We start from the raw sequence: 16,844 nt of genomic DNA on the forward strand, positions 1-16,844 counted from the left end.
AAAAAAAAAGGGGGGGCTAAGTGCAGTGGCCCACAACTGCAATCCCAGCACTCCAGGAGGGTGAGGCAGGTGGATCACTTGAGCCCAGGAGTTTGAGACCAGCCTGGGCAACATGGCAAAACCCCATCTATTTAGAAAAAAAAGAAAAAAAATGAAAATGTAACTTGAGTCACTGAGGTGGCCCATCAAGGCCCTGGCTCTGAAGGATGCTTTGCTGACCTGGGTGGATGGACATGCCACCTTCCAAGGTGCCACTGTAGAGCAAGACACCAGGGGAAGTGCAGATTTGTCCTTGGTTTCTTGTAGTGGTATTTGAGGGGTGTCCACGTTTTGTGCTTTGATCAACGTGTGGAGCCACTCCTGTGTCCAGAGGTTGCTGCCCTGGTCCCAGGCTAGATTCCATTGAGGTTGGTTTAATGTTTTTCTCCACTAATCCCCATATTCCTTTCAGAGAACACCTTCAAACGCATTGGACCCCCGCTGGAGAAGCCTGTGGAGAAGGTGCAGAGGGTGGAGGCCCTCCCGAGGCCCGTTCCACAGAACCTGCCACAGCCACAGATGCCGCCCTACGCCTTTGTGCACCCACCCTTCCCCCTGCCTCCTGTGCGACCTGTGTTCAACAACTTCCCTCTCAACATGGGGCCTATCCCAGCCCCATACGTGCCCCCTCTGCCCAACGTGCGGGTCAACTATGACTTCGGTCCCGTCCACATGCCCCTAGAGCACAACCTGCCCATGCACTTTGGCCCCCAGCCGCGGCATCGCTTCTGATGGCCCCGAACCCCCATTGAGCAGCACAGAGCCCGTTTGGGGTGGGAGTGTGTATAGAGAACCCTCCCCCACCCCTCCCCCAAGGCTGGTGGCTATGCCATTGCATCTTAGATCAGGTTGAAGGGTAGGCTGGTTTTCTTCCCACCCCTTTCCCAGAAGGGCCACTGCTCCCAGAAGAGTGGTCACAGCTGGTGGCCCTCTGGGGGCCTGCATGGGATTGGTCTGGCTCCCACTGGGCAGAGTTAAAAGGGCCTTGAAGCCCTTCCTGAAGAGTTCTGCCATCCTAGCAGGCAGCATGGTGGCCCTGGCTGCTGTGTCACTCCAGTCCCTACAGAAAGAGACCAAGAGGAAATATTTTGCCCACATTCATTTTTACTCCTAGCAAACACCAGGGAAAAACCTCTCAGAATTAAAACCACATGAGCCTTCCTTACATAGCACAGACAGATCCATAATAAAAATGAAGTCCCAAATGGTGGAGTTCAGAGAGAGCTTCGATGTGAACTGCTCCTCCCCTCCCATCCCCCCAGGCCACCAGTGGCAGCCCTTCTGCCTTGTCCATGGCATAGGTCGTAGGCCAGGCCCTTGCTACTCACACCTGGGCCTCCTCGGAGTGGACCCCTGGGGAGCAAGGCTGCCGAGAGCATTTCCCTGGAGGGGCCCACAGTTGGGCAGAAGGGGCTGCACCTGCAGGTCTGGGAAGCATTGCTCAGGGTGGGGGGCCGGGACCATGGCCCACAGAGGCACTGCCACCACCGTGAGGGCCAAGATGCTGTCCCCCCATCTAGAACCCGTGCACCACTGCAGTGAGTGTTGAGGGCACCTGTTCTCTCCGCTCTTAGACCTACTCAGATGAGGCAGCAGCAGACCCTTCTCGCGGCAGGGGTTTTGCTCTGTTGCGGTCTGTCTCACCCTCAGTCTCTGGAAAGTCAGACTGAGAAATCCTTTCCCAGGCCAGGCCGCTGCAGCGCACTGGATGGTTCTGAAGCTAGCCCATCGAAAGAGCCTCTTGAGGTAGCTAAGATAGAGGCCTGGTGGCCCTGCCAGGCAGCCCAACTGCTAAGGGAGACATTTCTGCTACCCTGGGTGATAAGCAGCTTTTCCTCTCTGGCTTTTTGGGGGAGGAGTGGGCCTCCTGAGGGAGACAGGTGACCCTGGGTGCTGCTCCTGCCCCGTGTGTTCCCCTGGGTGTTCTCAGTGATTGGTGAAGGCAGGTAGAGGGTGCTGTCTAGTACCTCCCATGTGAGGGCCACTTCCCTTCTCATGGGGTCAGCTGAGCATCAGCTCGGCCCTGCCATGTCCCCACTCGCCCTCCTCGCCTCCTGTCCCGCCCCAGGTTTCTAGCCATGCCCAAGGCATCACTCTGGCCCATTGGCAGATGAGAGGCCTGAAACCTTCCTGGCTACAGGTCATCACTTTCTCCTCCCCGTGGCCTGCGTTGTCATGTTACCATGAGGTTCCAAGAGGTTTGGAGTTCACAGACCTCAGACACAGTTGAGCCTGACAACCATTGGGGTGGGGCTGTGTCAGCCTCCGGAGTGGCCTGCCACCTGCATCAGGGCCTGGCCCACCCGAGGTGCCTAGGGCAGGCGGGCACCATCATTTGCTGCCATTGGCTTCTCAGATGTATTTCACGGACTAAAGTGGGGTCAGCATCTCATGGGCCGCATGCTGGTGGCTCAAGCCTGTAATCCCAGCACTTTGGGAGGCCGAGACGGGCGGATCACTTCAGGTCAGGAGTTCGAGACCATCCTGGCTAACACGGTGAAACCCCGCCTCTACTAAAAAATACTTAAAACTAGCCGGCGAGGGTGGGCGGAGCCAGTCCCCGCCACGGGAGCGAGGAGAATGGCAAAAACCCCGGAGGCGGAGCTTGTGCAGTGAGCTGAGATCCGCCACTGCACTCCAGCTCTGCACACACAGCTAGATTCTGTCTCAAAAAAAGATCTAAGATGGCTCTAGTGCTGTGGCTCTGGCTTGTAATCCTAGCACTTTGGGAGGCCAAGGTGGGCTTGACTCACCTAGTGAGGGCCGGGAGTCTGAAGACCTCCCACCAGCTTACAGTGCATGCCTGTAATCCCAGCTACTCAGGAGGCTGAGGCAGGAGAATCAAACCTGGGAGGCAGAGGTTGCAGTGAGCCAAGATTGCGCCATTGCACTCCAGCCTCAGCAACAAGAAAACCGCCCCCAAACGGATCTAAGATACCCATTCTTTCTGCCTTTGCCCAGGATGGAGGCTTTGAAGACAAGTGGTCACCTGGGCATGGGGTAAGGGTGCGGGGCCGGGCTTGGGGGCAGCCTGCTGCTATGTCCTTGCGCCCCAACCTATTGGGCTGCCTGAACTTTGCTACCAGCCTGAACGACAGCGCCTGAAAAGGCAGTCTGCCAAACAGGATTGTCTTCAGTAATTTTAAAATATTTTGCCTCCCCGGCTTCCCTCGTGTGGAGGGATTCCTCTTGGGGATGGGAGGCAGCCGCGGGGGCGACATTTTTCTGAAGAGGAGGTGACCTCAGGCCCAGGGAGCCTCTCAGTTCCCGCCCACCCAGTGGCCCTGCCAAGGCCCAGGTGCAGGACAAAGGGAGCAGGCAGCAGCTGCGGAAACAGCCCTAGACAGGTGCTGGCCTCAACCCTGGCAGGGGAGGGGGAGCCCAGAGTGATGTTTCTCCTAAGGCCAAACCCCAATCATTTGAGAGGAGTTCCAGCTGTTTCTGGCCACACTGGGCTGGTGGGGAAGGAGCTGCTGCCTTTTTCCTTGGAGAGTCCCTGATTCCTGAGGATCCTCCCTGAGCCAGGCACAGGGGACCGCAGGGCTGCTGTGAACACCCACCTTGGCTCTCCAGGCTCCTCTGTCCAGAGGCAGGGCCTGGACCTCAGGCTCCTGCCTGGACCAGGGACGGGAGAAAAGCACTGGGTGTCTCCTGAGCAGCCAGCAGGAGGTCGTGCCGGTGCCTAGAGAGCAGGTCAGACCACAGGCAACCCTGAGGCAGCTGGCATCTCCTCTCTTCCCCTGCAGGGCTTGCCCCAGGGCACAAGGCTCCCCAGCCACAGCCCCCTCTTACTTGCCTTAAAACTGGAGAGAGGAATCTAGTATTTGCACTTAGCAAAATATTTAAAAACTGAAAAAAATGCATGATCTGTCACTTTGTATAAAAATAGAAAAAACGATTAAACTTTTTCTTTACCTTCTGGTAGTAAAAATAGATAAAATAATTCCGTTTCAACTACTGTGTGTAAAAAGCCTGTATCATATGTAACTGGGACTTTTTGTAAATAAATGTTTGTGCGCTCTGCTCCTTCTGGCTTTATCTCTCCACACCGCCATCCGGCAAGTTACAGGGGCAGCTGACAGATTCGTCCAAGTGATTCGATCTAAACCAGCATCCGCACCTTCATGACTGGGTCCTGGCAGGATCAGGCCTGAAAGGCCCGGTAGTAGAATCCCCCACCACTCCCCTGCGAGGGAGGAAGATCAGGTGATCTGCTAGGCAAATCCCGCTAGGGCGGCTACCAAGGCCCAGATTGGGCACAAAGGGTCTATTTGTTTTTGGCACAGAATCCCCTTCAAGAAAAGGGCAGTCAGTTTCTTTTGCAGGCCCCTTTCCCAGTCTCTGCCCACCTAAAGGTCAGGTAAACCAGGAGAAGCCTCACCCAGCTGAGGAAGGGACAAGGTTCCAAGAACAGGAGGTGCCTGGGCTGAGAGGCCATGGCATTTGAGCCCCTTCCCTGACTGGTGACATGCTGTAGTGCCAGGGCCCTGCTACCCTTGCTGTTGGCACAGCCTCTTCCCCTCCTTCCTGCCATGTACCAGGCCAGGCAGGAATCTGGACCCTAGATCTGAAGGGGGCCCTGGGCACAGGGGAAGCTGTGACCTCCAAATGCAGATGGACCACAGCTCGCTTTAATAAAACATGGGGTCGGCTGGGCGCGGTGGCTCAAGCCTGTAATCCCAGCACTTTGGGAGGCCGAGATGGGCGGATCACAAGGTCAGGAGATGGAGACCATCCTGGCTAACCCGGTGAAACCCCGTCTCTACTAAAAAATACAAAAAACTAGCCGGGCGAGGTGGCGGGCGCCTGTAGTCCCAGCTACTCGGGAGGCTGAGGCAGGAGAATGGCGTGAACCCGGGAGGCGGAGCTTGCAGTGAGCTGAGATCCGGCCACTGCACTCCAGCCTGGGCGACAGAGCCAGACTCCGTCTCAAAAAAAAAAAAAAAAGAAAAAAAAGAAAAAGATCTAAAAAGATCTAAAACTGCATTCCCAGGCTATAGTGCAGAGTACAGTCATGGCTCACTGCAGCCTCAACCTCCCAGGCTCAAGCAGTCACACCTCAGCCTCCCAGGTAGCTGGGACTATAGGCATGGGCCACCATGCCCAGCTAATTTTTGTATTTTTTGTAAAGAGGTCTCAATGGCCGGGCAAGGTGGCTCACTCCTGTAATCCTAGCATTTTGGGAGGCCGAGGTGGGTGGATCACCTGAGGTCAGGATTTCAAGACCAGCCTGGCCAACATGGTGAAACCCCATCTCTACTAAAATACAAAAATTATCTGAGCATGATGGCGGGTACCTGTAATCCCAGCTACTCAGGAGGCTGAGGCAGGAGAATCACTTGAACCCAGGAGACGGTTGTTGCAATGAGCTGAGATCGCACCACTGCACTCCAGCCTGGGCAGCTAAGCAAGACTCCGTCTCAAAAAATAAAAAACAAATAAAGGGGGTTCTCACCATTTACCCAGGCTGGTCTTGAACTCTTGGGCTCAAGCAATTGGTCCACCCCAACCTCCCAAAAGTGCTTGGATTACAGGTGTGAGCCACCAGACCCAGCCTCCTTTATTTCTCCATCCTTAAAAAGTATCTTTTTCGGCCGGGCGCGGTGGCTCAAGCCTGTAATCCCAGCACTTTGGGAGGCCGAGACGGGCGGATCACGAGGTCAGGAGATCGAGACCATCCTGGCTAACACGGTGAAACCCCGTCTCTACTAAAAAATAAAAAATAAAAAAATTAGCCGGGCGAGGTGGCGGGCGCCTGTAGTCCCAGCTACTCGGGAGGCTGAGGCAGGAGAATGGCGGGAACCCGGGAGGCGGAGCTTGCAGTGAGCTGAGATCCGGCCACTGCACTCCAGCCTGGGCGACAGAGCGAGACTCCGTCTCAAAAAAAAAAAAAAAAAAAAGTATCTTTTTCGGCTGGGCATGGTGGCTCATGCCTGCAATCCCAGTACTTTGGAGGTCAAGGCGGGTGGATCACGAGGTCGGGAGTTCAAGACCATCCTGGCCAAGATGGTGAAACCCTGTCTCTACTAAAAATACAAAATTTAGCTGGGCATGGTGGCAGGTGCCTGTAATCCCAGCTACTCAGGAGCTGGAGGCAGGGAACTGCTTGGAACCAGAAGAAGGGGTGGAGGCTTGCAGTGGAGCCAAAGATTTCAGGCACTGTGACTGAACTTGTGATAGAGTGAGACTTTGTCTGAAAGAAAGTGGGGCTGTTTTAAATACATTTATTAGTTGGTCGTGGTTTGGGTGGCCAGGGATCCCCAGTAGCTGAGCGGGCGCGGGTAGATCGCTTGTGAGGCTGGTGGAGTTTGAGATCAGCCCGGCCAAATATGGTATAAACTCTGCTTCTTTGCCAGGGCTGAGTACCACTCTGGGCATGGCCGGGCTGGGTGGCTCAGCCTGTAATCCCAGCACTTTGGGAGGCCTAGACGGGCGATCACAGGTCAGGAGATCGAGACCCGATCCCCTGGGCTGATGACGGTGGAAACCCTTCGCCTCTACTAAAAAAAAATACAAAAAACTAGCCGAGAGGTGGTGGGCGGGCGCCTACAGGGTCCCAGCCAGAGGCTTTTGGAGGCAGAGAATGCATGAACCCGGGAGGCGGAGCTTGCAGTGAGCTGAGATCCGCCACTGCACTCCAGCCTGGGCTACATGAGCCAGACTCCTCGCCTCACCTGGCATGGTGGCGGGTGCCGGTAATCCCAGTACTTGGGAGGCTGGAGGCGGAGACCACTTGAACCTGGGTGAGGAGGTGAGCTGAGATCATGCCATTGCACTCCAGCCTGGGCGACAGATGCAGACTCCTCTAAAATAAAATGAGTGTTTTACACCAAAAAGGCAAAAAGTAATTGAGGTAGGGGTGAGGGAAAATCTTGTGAAATAAAATATAAAGTAAAATAGATATGTTTGTAACTCCAAAGATAACTGCTTTATCACATCTCGTATTCTTTTGATAACGTGACCTTTTTCTGTGATATATACAGTACTTATGAAACCAGTGAACCAGACATGAAGGTTTCCTTTTTTTTTTTTTTTTTGAGATGGAGTCTCACTCTGCCGCCCAGGCTGGAGTGCAGTGGCGCAATCTCGGCTCACTGCAAACTCCGCCTCCTGGGTTCAGGTTCACACCGTTTTCCTGCCTCAGCCTCCTGAGTAGCTGGGACTACAGGTGCCCGCCACCACGCCCAGATAATATTTTGTATTTTTAGTAGAGACAGGGTTTCACCGTGTTAGCTAGGATGGTCTCGATCTCCTGACCTCATGATCCACCCACCTCAGCCGCCCAAAGTGCTGGGATTACAGGCATGAGCCACCACACCCAGACGACATGAAGGTTTTCATTCTGCTTTTCTTTTCCTTTCTGGAGCATTTACAAGACAGGAGCAAGTGCTTCTGAAAGAGGCTGTTTAATTAGCTCTTTGCCTTTGAGAACCTCTCACAGCAGGTTCCATCTGCCTTCTCTTTGAATTTTTTGCAGTCATCTAGGCCGGTGTGAAGCTGACGCAGGCCAGGCCACCAGTCCTGTTCTCAGGACCCCTGGGGGGGACGTGGTCACTTCTACAGTCCCTGGCTGTGTGTGCCTCTTGGTCAGGATGAAGTCTGATCATCAGTTCCACTCGTCGCCTCCTGTCCCTTCATCCACACACATGTCTGGCGGAGATGGCCCAGGATGGACTTCTGGCTTTGCTTCTCCTCAGGAGTTAAACCCGCAGGAGAGGGACTTGGGTGAGCACCAGCTTCTGGGTCAGGCCCCATGCTCCCCATCTTGCTGGGTGTCACCCGAGGTGGGGTGGCGAGAGCTCTGGCAGCGGCATGGCACGCCTGGGCCTGGCGTTGGCCGTGAAGTGGGAATCGCCGCAGCATCTTCTTCCTCGGGCTGTGAGAATTGGCGGGGGGAGACAGGAAAAGTGCTTGGCCAAGGATGGCAGGGAGGGCACAGCGGCCGTGATGGTGGTGGTTGTGCCGTCCCACAGAGCTGTGCTGTCTCTTCCCACGTTTTCAGTGACTCCTTGGGGATAAAAGCCTAATCCTTTAACCAGACCAACCTCTCAGGGTCATCTGAGACTGTCAACTCCACCTGGGACCCTGGGGAGCACCTAGTCCACACCCGCACCTGGCAGGTGCCTGTGTGCCGGGCTGCTCACCTGTGCACGTGCCCTGAGCGCACCTGGGTGCCGACCTGGATGGCACTGCTTAGCTGGGCAGTCCCAGGGCACTCGGCCCCTAGTAGGTGCCACAGAGAAACCAGCACCAGGTGGCAGGGAACAGGCTGAGTCAGTAGAGGGGACCCACTGGGGTGGCCCAGGAGGCTGGGAAGGCTTCCAGGAGAATCCCCGCCTGCCCCTCATCCTCACTGCCTGATCCTTGTCCAAGTACAGACCCCAGGGCCAGGGATGCTGACTGACCAGTTCCAGGTGTTCCTGAGAACCAGATCTTTTTTTTTTTTTTTTTTTTGAGACAGAGTCTCGCTCTGTCGCCCAGGCTGGAGTGCAGTGGCCAGATCTCAGCTCACTGCAAGCTCCGCCTCCCGGGTTCCCGCTATTCTCCTGCCTCAGCCTCCCGAGTAGCTGGGACCACAGGCGCCGCCACCTCGCCCGGCTAATTTTTTGTGTTTTTAGTAGAGACGGGGTTTCGCCGTGTTAGCCAGGATGGTCTCGATCTCCTGACCTTGTGATCCGCCCGTCTCGGCCTCCCAAAGTGCTGCGATTACAGGCTTGAGCCACCGCGCCCGGCCGAGAACCAGATCTTAAGTCAGCTCCTGGGGACGCAGTCACGCTTTGACCTTGGCGGAGACTTCCCCAAGGGCAGGAGTCCTGGAGGACGCTGCCAAGTGGCCTCTGGGTGAGAGAGGACAGTTGGGGGTACATCTGAGAGAGGCTGAGAAGACAGTCCAAGGAGACTGGGCACCAATGGGTGTCCACGAAGAGGGAGAGTCCACAGGGATGGCCAGGCCCTGTCCTGGGAGCTGAAGGAATCGGTCCCAGGGGCACTTCGGGGCAGGGGTGGGGAGGCCGTGGCATCACGGGGTGGGGCTGAGCACAGCCACCCCAGGCAGTGAAGCCCGAAGGCCTAGGAATGGCAGCAGGGAGCATCAGGGAACCAGGCGGACACAGGGCCGAGCAGGCCAGGCCCCAAGGAGCACCTGCTTTTCTGGACAGGCAGAAGGTGCCCTGTGTTCCAGGACACGCAGATGCATGAGGAGGAGGCGGCCAGCTGGCAGCAAGGAGGAGAGCCAGGGCACCGAGCACCGGGAGGCAGCCCTTCCTCCCGCAAGTTCTCAGACCGCCGATGCCCTCTGACCTGGGAGTAGTGCCCACACCCCGCCAGGCCCCATCTCCTCCCCTCCTCACAGCCCCACTTCTCCAGGGCCCAGCCCTGATATCTCTTTCCCAGGCCTTCCAGGAGCTGTCTGCCCTCCTATCCCCCCGTCAGATCCCCCTGCCCTGTATGTTCCCCTAGGTCCCGATTCTCAGCCATCTCAGTCATCTATGGCTGCATAAAACCACACCCCAAGGCCAGCACAGTGGCTCACGCCTATATTCCCAGCACTTTGGGAGACCAAAGGAGGAGGAACACTTGAGCCCAGGAGTTACAGATCAGCCTGGGCAACCTAGCAAGGTCCTGTCTCTACCAAAACAAAAAAACAAGCGGGGCATGGTGGTATGCACCTGTAGTCCTAGCAGCTACTCGGGAGGCTGAGACGCAAGGACCACCTGAGCCTGGGAGGTCAAGGCTGCAGTGAGTTATGATTGCACCAGTAGACTCTAGCCTGGGTGACAGAGCAAGACCCTGTCTCAAAAAAATAAACCACAGCTCAGCCCACTACTCACAACATCCCTGAGTTGCTATTTTTCACAAGGCTTCCCTTTGCTGAGGCTCAGCCAGGCAGCTGTGCCATATCTGAGGACCCCGGGGTGGCTGCGGTCAGCTGCCAACTGGGGTTTGACCGAGACCACAATCCCTGCCCATGGGCTCTCAGCCCTCAGCGGTCTGGCCCCAGCTTCTCTCCATCACAGCAGTGGCCTTCCAAGGGCCAGCCCCGAGCACCTATCCCTCCACATGGTAGCAGCCAAAGCAAACCACAGGCCCGCACAGCGCCAGGCGAGAGATGAAGACAAGCCACCAACCCAGCCTGCTCCAAACACCAAGCTCTACTGTGACCCATGTGTGCAGTCACAGCCCCGTAGGGGTGAGAGGATACTTGAGCCCAGGACGTCTCAGCAGGCAGACAGCTGAGTTGAGACATTCTCAGCTCTGAGCTGAGTTCTCTTCTTGCTGAGAACTCTCCTGTCTCTGAATGTGGCGCACGCTCTCTCTCCCTCTCTCCCTCTCTCTCTCTCCCCGCCACCATCCTCACTTTATTTCTGGAAAGCTGTGGTAAGAAAATGAGCAGGGCCAGGCACGGTGGCTCATGCCTGTAATCCCAGCACTTTGGGAGGCCAAGGCGGGCAGAGCATGAGATCAGGAGTTTGAGACCAGCCTGGCCAACATGGTGAAACCTCATCTCTACTAAAACTACAAAAATCAGCCGGGCGTGGTGGTGGGCACCCGTAATGCCAGCTACTCAGGAGGCTGAGGCAGGAGAATTGCTTAAACTCAAGAGGAGGTGGTTGCAGTGAGCCGAGATCATGCCACTGCACTCCAGCCTGGGCAACAGAGCAAGACTCTGCCTTGGAAAAAAAAAAAGGTGGCGGGGGAGAAAAAAGAAGCGAGCAGAGCCTAGGATGAGGCCTCTGAGGCGTGCTGCCGGCGGGGTTCCCTGGCCACCATAGGCACAGCTCTTAGTGTAACTTTCACCTTCCCAGAGCCCCAGTGAGGAAGCACAGGGGTGTAAGGTCAGAAAGGGCCGGTGCTGCGGAAACCCGCTCACCCGAAGGACGGGCACTGGGGGGCCTGAGCTGAAGCCCCCCAGCCCAGGCACCCTAAGACTGGTGCCCAAGGGATATCTCAGTCTACCCTCAGTCACTGCCCTGGGATGGCCTTAGGCCCAAGCAGGGCTTTGAAGCTGCGCCCTCAGAGGATCGGGCAGAGCCTGGAACTAAGTCCAGGAGGCTCCGTAGTGGGTAGCAAGTCATGTCTGGGGCTCTGCAGCCTGCCCAGCCTCAGAACGGGGGACACTGGCACATCCCACAGACAACTGACTCTTCCTTTCCAATGGGGAGGACAAGGATGAGGACTGCCAGAGCTGGAGGGGGCAGCAGGAAGCACCAGGCGCTCAGTGCCCCCGCAACCCACCGGTTCTGTCACATCTGGCTCTGAGGCGTGCGCAGTCCCTCGGCCTCTTTTCCTCATTGGAGAGACTGACCGTCTTGGGTTAATTCCCTGCTTGTGGCATATTTCCCAGAGTGCCTGACTCCGGGAAAGACGGGAAGCCCATTTGACTCTGTGCTGCAGTCTCCAGCCACAGTTCAGAGTCTGGGATGCTCTGGAAATGTTTGTTCGAGAAGAAATGTGAGAAATAAACATGAAGGTATCCATCAGGGTCGGGCATGGTGACTCACACCTGTAATCCCAGCGTTTTGGGAGGCTGAGGTAGGAAGATCTCTGAGCCCAGAAGGTGGTGGAGAACAGCCTGGGCAACGTATCGAGACCCTGTCTACACAAAAAAATTAAAAATTAGCCAGGTGTTGTGACATGCACCTGTAGTCCCCATTACTCCAGGGGCTGAGGCAGGGGGATCACTTGAGCCGAGGAGTTTGAGGTTGCAGTGAGCCAAGATTGAGACTGCCCCATTGTACTGCAGCCTGGGGGACAGAGCAAGACCCCATGTCCAAAACCAAACAAAACTTTTGTTTTGAGACACAGTTTCAGTCTGTCACCCACACTGGAGTGCAGTGGCTCGATCTTGGCTCACTGAAACCTCTGCCTCCCCGGTTCAAGGGATTTTCCTGCTTCAGCCTCCCAAGTAGCTGGGATTACAGGCGCATGCCACTGTGCCCGGCTAATTTTTTGTATTTTTAGTAGAGACAGGGTTTCACCATGTTAGCCAGGCTGATCTCAAACTCCTGACCTCAAGTGATCCGCCTCAGCCTCCCAAAGTGTTGGGATTACAGGCGTGAGCCAGCGTGCCTGGCCAAATAATTTATTAAAATATATTTTCTTAGCGTTGCTTTCCTTAGAAGTCTGAAAAAAAAAAAAAGGGCCAGGTGCGGTGGCTCATGCCTGTAATCCCAGCACTTTGGGAGGCTGAGGCGGGAGGATCAAGAGGTCAGGAGATCAAGACTATCCTGGATAACACAGTGAAACCCCGTCTCTAGTAAAAATATATATATATATCTTGGCCGGGCATGATGGCGGGCGCCTATAGTCCCAGCTACTTGGGAGGCTGAGGAAGGAGAATGGTGTGAACCTGGGAGGCAGAGCTTGCAGTGAGCCAAAATCGCGCCACTGCACTCCAGCCTGGGCAACACAGCAAGACTCCATCTCAAAAAAATAAAATAAAATAAAATAATTCTGGAAGGGCTAGGCACAGTGGCTCACATCTGTAATCCCACCACCCACTTTGGGAGGCCAAGGCAGGAGGAGGATCGCTTGAGCCCAGAAGTTCAAGACCAGCCTGGGCAACATAACAAGACCCTGTCTCTCTCTCTATATATATATTTTGTTTGTTTGTTTGTTTAGACAGTTTCCTTCTTGTTGCCCAGGCTGGAGTGCAATGGTGCAATCTTGGCTCACTGCAGCCTCTGCCTCCTGGGTGCAAGCGATTCTCCTGCCTCAGCCTTCCAAGTAGCTGGGATTACAGGTATGCAGCACCATGCCCGCCTAATTTTATTATTTTTAGTAGAGACGGGATTTCACCGTGTTTGCCAGGCTGGTCTCGAACTCCTGATGAGGTGATCTGCCCACCTCGGCCTTCCAAAGTGCTGGGGTTAGAGGTGTGAGCCACCATGCCCAGCCTGACCCCATCTCTATTTAAAAACAATTTTGGCCGGGCTCAGTGGTTCACGCCTGTAATCCCATCACTCTGGGAGGCTGAGGTGGGTGGATCACAAGGTCATGAGGTCAAGACCATCCTGGCTAACACGGTGAAACCCCGTTTCTACTAAAAAAAGAAAAATACAAAAAATTAGCCGGGCGTGGTGGTGGGCGCCTGTGGTCCCAGCTACTCAGGACGCTGAGGCAGGCAAATAGCATGAACCCGGGAGGCGGAGCTTGCAGTGAGCCGAGATCACACCACTGCACTCCAGCAGCCTGGGCGACAGAGGGAGACTCCGCCTCAAAAATAAAATAAAATGGCCGGGCGCGGTGGCTCAAGCCTGTAATCCCAGCACTTTGGGAGGCCGAGACGGGCGGATCACAAGGTCAGGAGATCGAGACCATCCTGGCTAACCCTGTGAAACCCCGTCTCTACTAAAAAATACAAAAAACTAGCCGGGCGAGGTGGCAGGCGCCTGTAGTCCCAGCTACTCGGGAGGCTGAGGCAGGAGAATGGCGTGAACGCGGGAGGCGGAGCTTGCAGTGAGCTGAAATCCGGCCACTGCACTCCAGCCTGGGCGACAGAGCGAGACTCCGTCTCAAAAATAAAATAAAATAAAATAAAATTTTGGCCGGGCGCGGTGGCTCATGCCTGTAATCCCAGCACTTTGGGAGGCTGAGGTAGGGGGATCATGAGGTCAGGAGATTGAGACCATCCTGGATAACATGATGATAACATGGTTAACATCTCTACTAAAGATACAAAAAATTAGCCAGGCACGGTGGTGCGCTCCTGGTAGTCCCAGCTACTGAGGAGGTTGAGGCAGGAGAATCGTTTGAACCGGGGAGCAGAAGTTGCAGTGAGCCGAGATCGCACCACTGCACTGCCTGGGCGACAAAGCGAGACTCCGTCCCAAAAAACAAAAAATGTCCAGAGGGGTATAAAAACCCATTAACACAGTTACCTCCAAAGGAAAGAGGGCTGGGGCCGGGGCAGCTGTGGATTTTTGTTTATATCTGTGGGTACCCTTTGATTTTTTTTTTTTTTTTTTTTTTTTGTGTCGGGGGCTCGCTCGATCGCCGTCGCTGGATCTCAGTTCACTTCAAGCTCCACCTCGCGGGTTCCCGCCATTCTCCTGCCTCAGCCTCCCGAGTAGCTGGGACTACAGGCGCCTGCCACGTCGCCCGGCTAGTTTTTTGTATTTTTTAGTAGAGACGGGGTTTCACCGTGTTAGCCAGGATGGTCTCGATCTCCTGACCTCGTGATCCGCCCGTCTCAGCCTCCCAAAGTGCTAGGATTACAGGCTTGAGCCACCGCGCCCGGCCAGGTACCCTTGGATTTTATACCCTATTTATTAGCTTAGTTTCTTCAAATAACAATAATATTAATAAAGCCTTTTAGAGCACTTGCCTGGTGCCTGGCACTAGCTGGGGGTCCCTGGAAGGTGGGTTTCCCCCCTTGCTCACCTCCTCCCCTCCTGAGGGTCAGACCTGGGTCCTGGGATGAAGAGGGGAGCACGGTGAAGGCTTTTGTGTTAATTATTTGCACATCACAGAGGCCCCTCCCCCCAGTTTAAGCTATAGCCCCCTTAAGGCGCTTGGGTTTTATGCCAAATGCTCGGCCCCGCCCCACCCCTCCAGGCCTCTCTGTCTGGGAGACTCCATCTGTTCCCTTCTCCCTCTGCTGCCCTCAAGGGTCTCAGAGCCCCTCCCCCATCCAGACAACCTTGAGTGCCCACAGCCCACTCAGGGAGGTCAGGCAACCAACCGCTCATTGCTCAAGGGTCTCTAGGGAAGCCGGGGTCCCCAAGGAGCCCAGATGGGCACTGCCGGGCCCCCTTTCCATCTTCACGCACCTGATGAGCCCCAAAAGCCATCGTTTGAAAGAAAAGTGTTAGACTTTTTATTTTATTTTATTTATTTATTTGTTTTTCAGAGAGCATCTCGCTCTGTGGCCCAGGCTGGAGTGCAGTGGTGGAATCACAGCTCACTGCAGCCTCAACCTTCCAGGCTCAAGCCATCCCCCCACCTCAGCCTCCTGGGCAGCTGGGACTACAGACACGCACCACCATGCCTGACTAATTTTTGTAGTTTTTACAGAGACAGGAGTCTCACCATGTTGCCCAGACTGGTCTCAAACTCCTGAGCTCAAGCAATTCTCCTGCCTCAGCCTCCCAAAGTGCTGGGATTCCAAGCACCAAGTATTTGACTTTTTAAAAAAGGTGAGGTCAGGGCCGGGCATGGTGGCTCACGCCTGTAATCCCAGCACTTTGGGAAGCCACTATGGTGACGCCCCATTTCTACTAAAAAACACAAAAATTAGCCGGTCGTGGTGGCAGGCGCCTGTAGTCCCAGCTACTCAGGAGGCTGAGGCAGGAGAATTGCTTGAACCTGGGAGGTGGAGATTGCAGTGAGCTGAGATCGCACCACAGCACTCCAGCCTGGGCAACAGAGTGAGACTCCGTCCCAGAAAAAAAAAAAAGCGACAGAGTGAGACTCCATCTCAAAAAAAAAAAAAAAAAAAAAAAAGAGGCCAGGTGCGGTAGTTCACGCCTGTCATCCCAGCACTTTGGGAGGCCAAGGCGGGCAGATCACCAGGTCAGGAGATTGAGACCATCCTGGCTAACATGGTGAAACTCCATCTCTACTAAAAATAAATATTAAAAAAAAAAAAAAAAATAGCCAGGCGTGGTGGCAGGCGCCTGTGGTCCCAGCTACTCAGGAAGCTGAGGCAGGAAAATGGCGTGAACCCGGGAGGCAGAACTTGCAGTGAGCCGAGATCGCGCCACTGCACTCCAGCCTGGGCGACAGAGCGAGACTCTGTCTCAACAAAAAAAAAAAAAAAAAAAAAAAGAGTGAGGTCAGTCCCCATCCCCGTGACTTTGGGAGAGGCCACTGTGGCCCTGGAGGAAATGGGCCCAGCTGAGTCTGGGGCTTCCTGTCCCCTCCCCGACCCTCGATAATGAATTGGAAGGGGCTGAGCTGGGGCAGGAGGTCTGCAGGGGGTGTCCCATGGAGACACACTGGGAAGCTCAGAGGCCTCGCCCACCAGAGGGACCTGCCCGAGTCCTCCTGGGGCTGGTGACAGCTCCACAGCCCCCAGCAGGACTCAGGGTCCCTCCCAATGAGGCCTCCTAAGTGAGGAGGTCACAGCAGACAGCAGTGGGGGCACCCAGGGCTGGGGCCCTAAGACACAGAGCACGCCCCACTGTCCCCCAGACCCAGACCGCCCGCATGCCTGGACTGGGCAATGTAGCTCAGTCTCTTCTTTCTTTCTTTTCTTTTCTTTTGGAGACAGAGTCTCACTCTGTGGCCTAGGCTAGAGTGCAGTGGAGTAATCTCGGCTCATGCAACCTCCACCTCCTGGGTTCAAGCGATTCTCCTGCCCCAGCCTCCCAAGTAGCTGAGATTACAGGCACCTGCCACCACGCCTGGCTAATTTTTGTATTTTTAGTAGATTACAGGTGTGAGCCACTGTACCCGGCCTCTTTTCCCTTTTTTTTTTTTTTTTTTTTCTCTTTAACCGGGTCTTGCTTTGTCACCCAGGCTGGAGTGCAGAGAATGGTGCCATCATAGCTCACTGCAGCCTCAGCCTCCTGGGCTCAAGCAATCCTCCCGCCTGGGCTTCCCAAGTAGCTGGAACTACAGGCCTTAGCCACTGCGCCCAGCCCAGTCTCTCCTTTCTTTGCGCTAACAAGTTTAATTGAATGTTTTCCCTTAAGTTGTGATCTTTGGGGATCACAGTGAACCCCAACAAGGATCTCGGAGCCCTGGCTGCACTTGCCTTGACTCACTGGGGACTCTCAAGTCTCAGTGTCCCCTTCTGAGCAATGGCAGGTGGGACTCCCAACCCCATGGCAGGCTTAGTGGAGGAGCCACCTCAGGGTGTG

At 55.2% G+C, this 16,844-nt stretch overlaps 1 protein-coding gene across 5 annotated transcripts in view; it reads left to right on the forward strand.

Moving 5' to 3' along the window:
* Positions 1-1,244, forward strand: part of RNF216 (ring finger protein 216) — a 161,449-nt gene extending 160,205 nt beyond the window's left edge. For all 5 annotated transcript variants that reach the window (XM_009202556.3, XM_031664921.1, XM_003895685.4 and 2 more), the window contains one exon: positions 452-1,244. In XM_009202556.3, coding sequence (XP_009200820.1) covers positions 452-771 — 320 coding nt within the window. In that variant the 3' untranslated portion in view covers positions 772-1,244. The remainder of the gene's footprint in view (positions 1-451) is intronic.
* The last annotated feature ends 15,600 nt before the right edge of the window (positions 1,245-16,844 follow it).

This window comes from Papio anubis, chromosome 4, assembly GCF_008728515.1.
Source record: "Papio anubis isolate 15944 chromosome 4, Panubis1.0, whole genome shotgun sequence".
Lineage (NCBI taxonomy): Eukaryota > Metazoa > Chordata > Mammalia > Primates > Cercopithecidae > Papio > Papio anubis.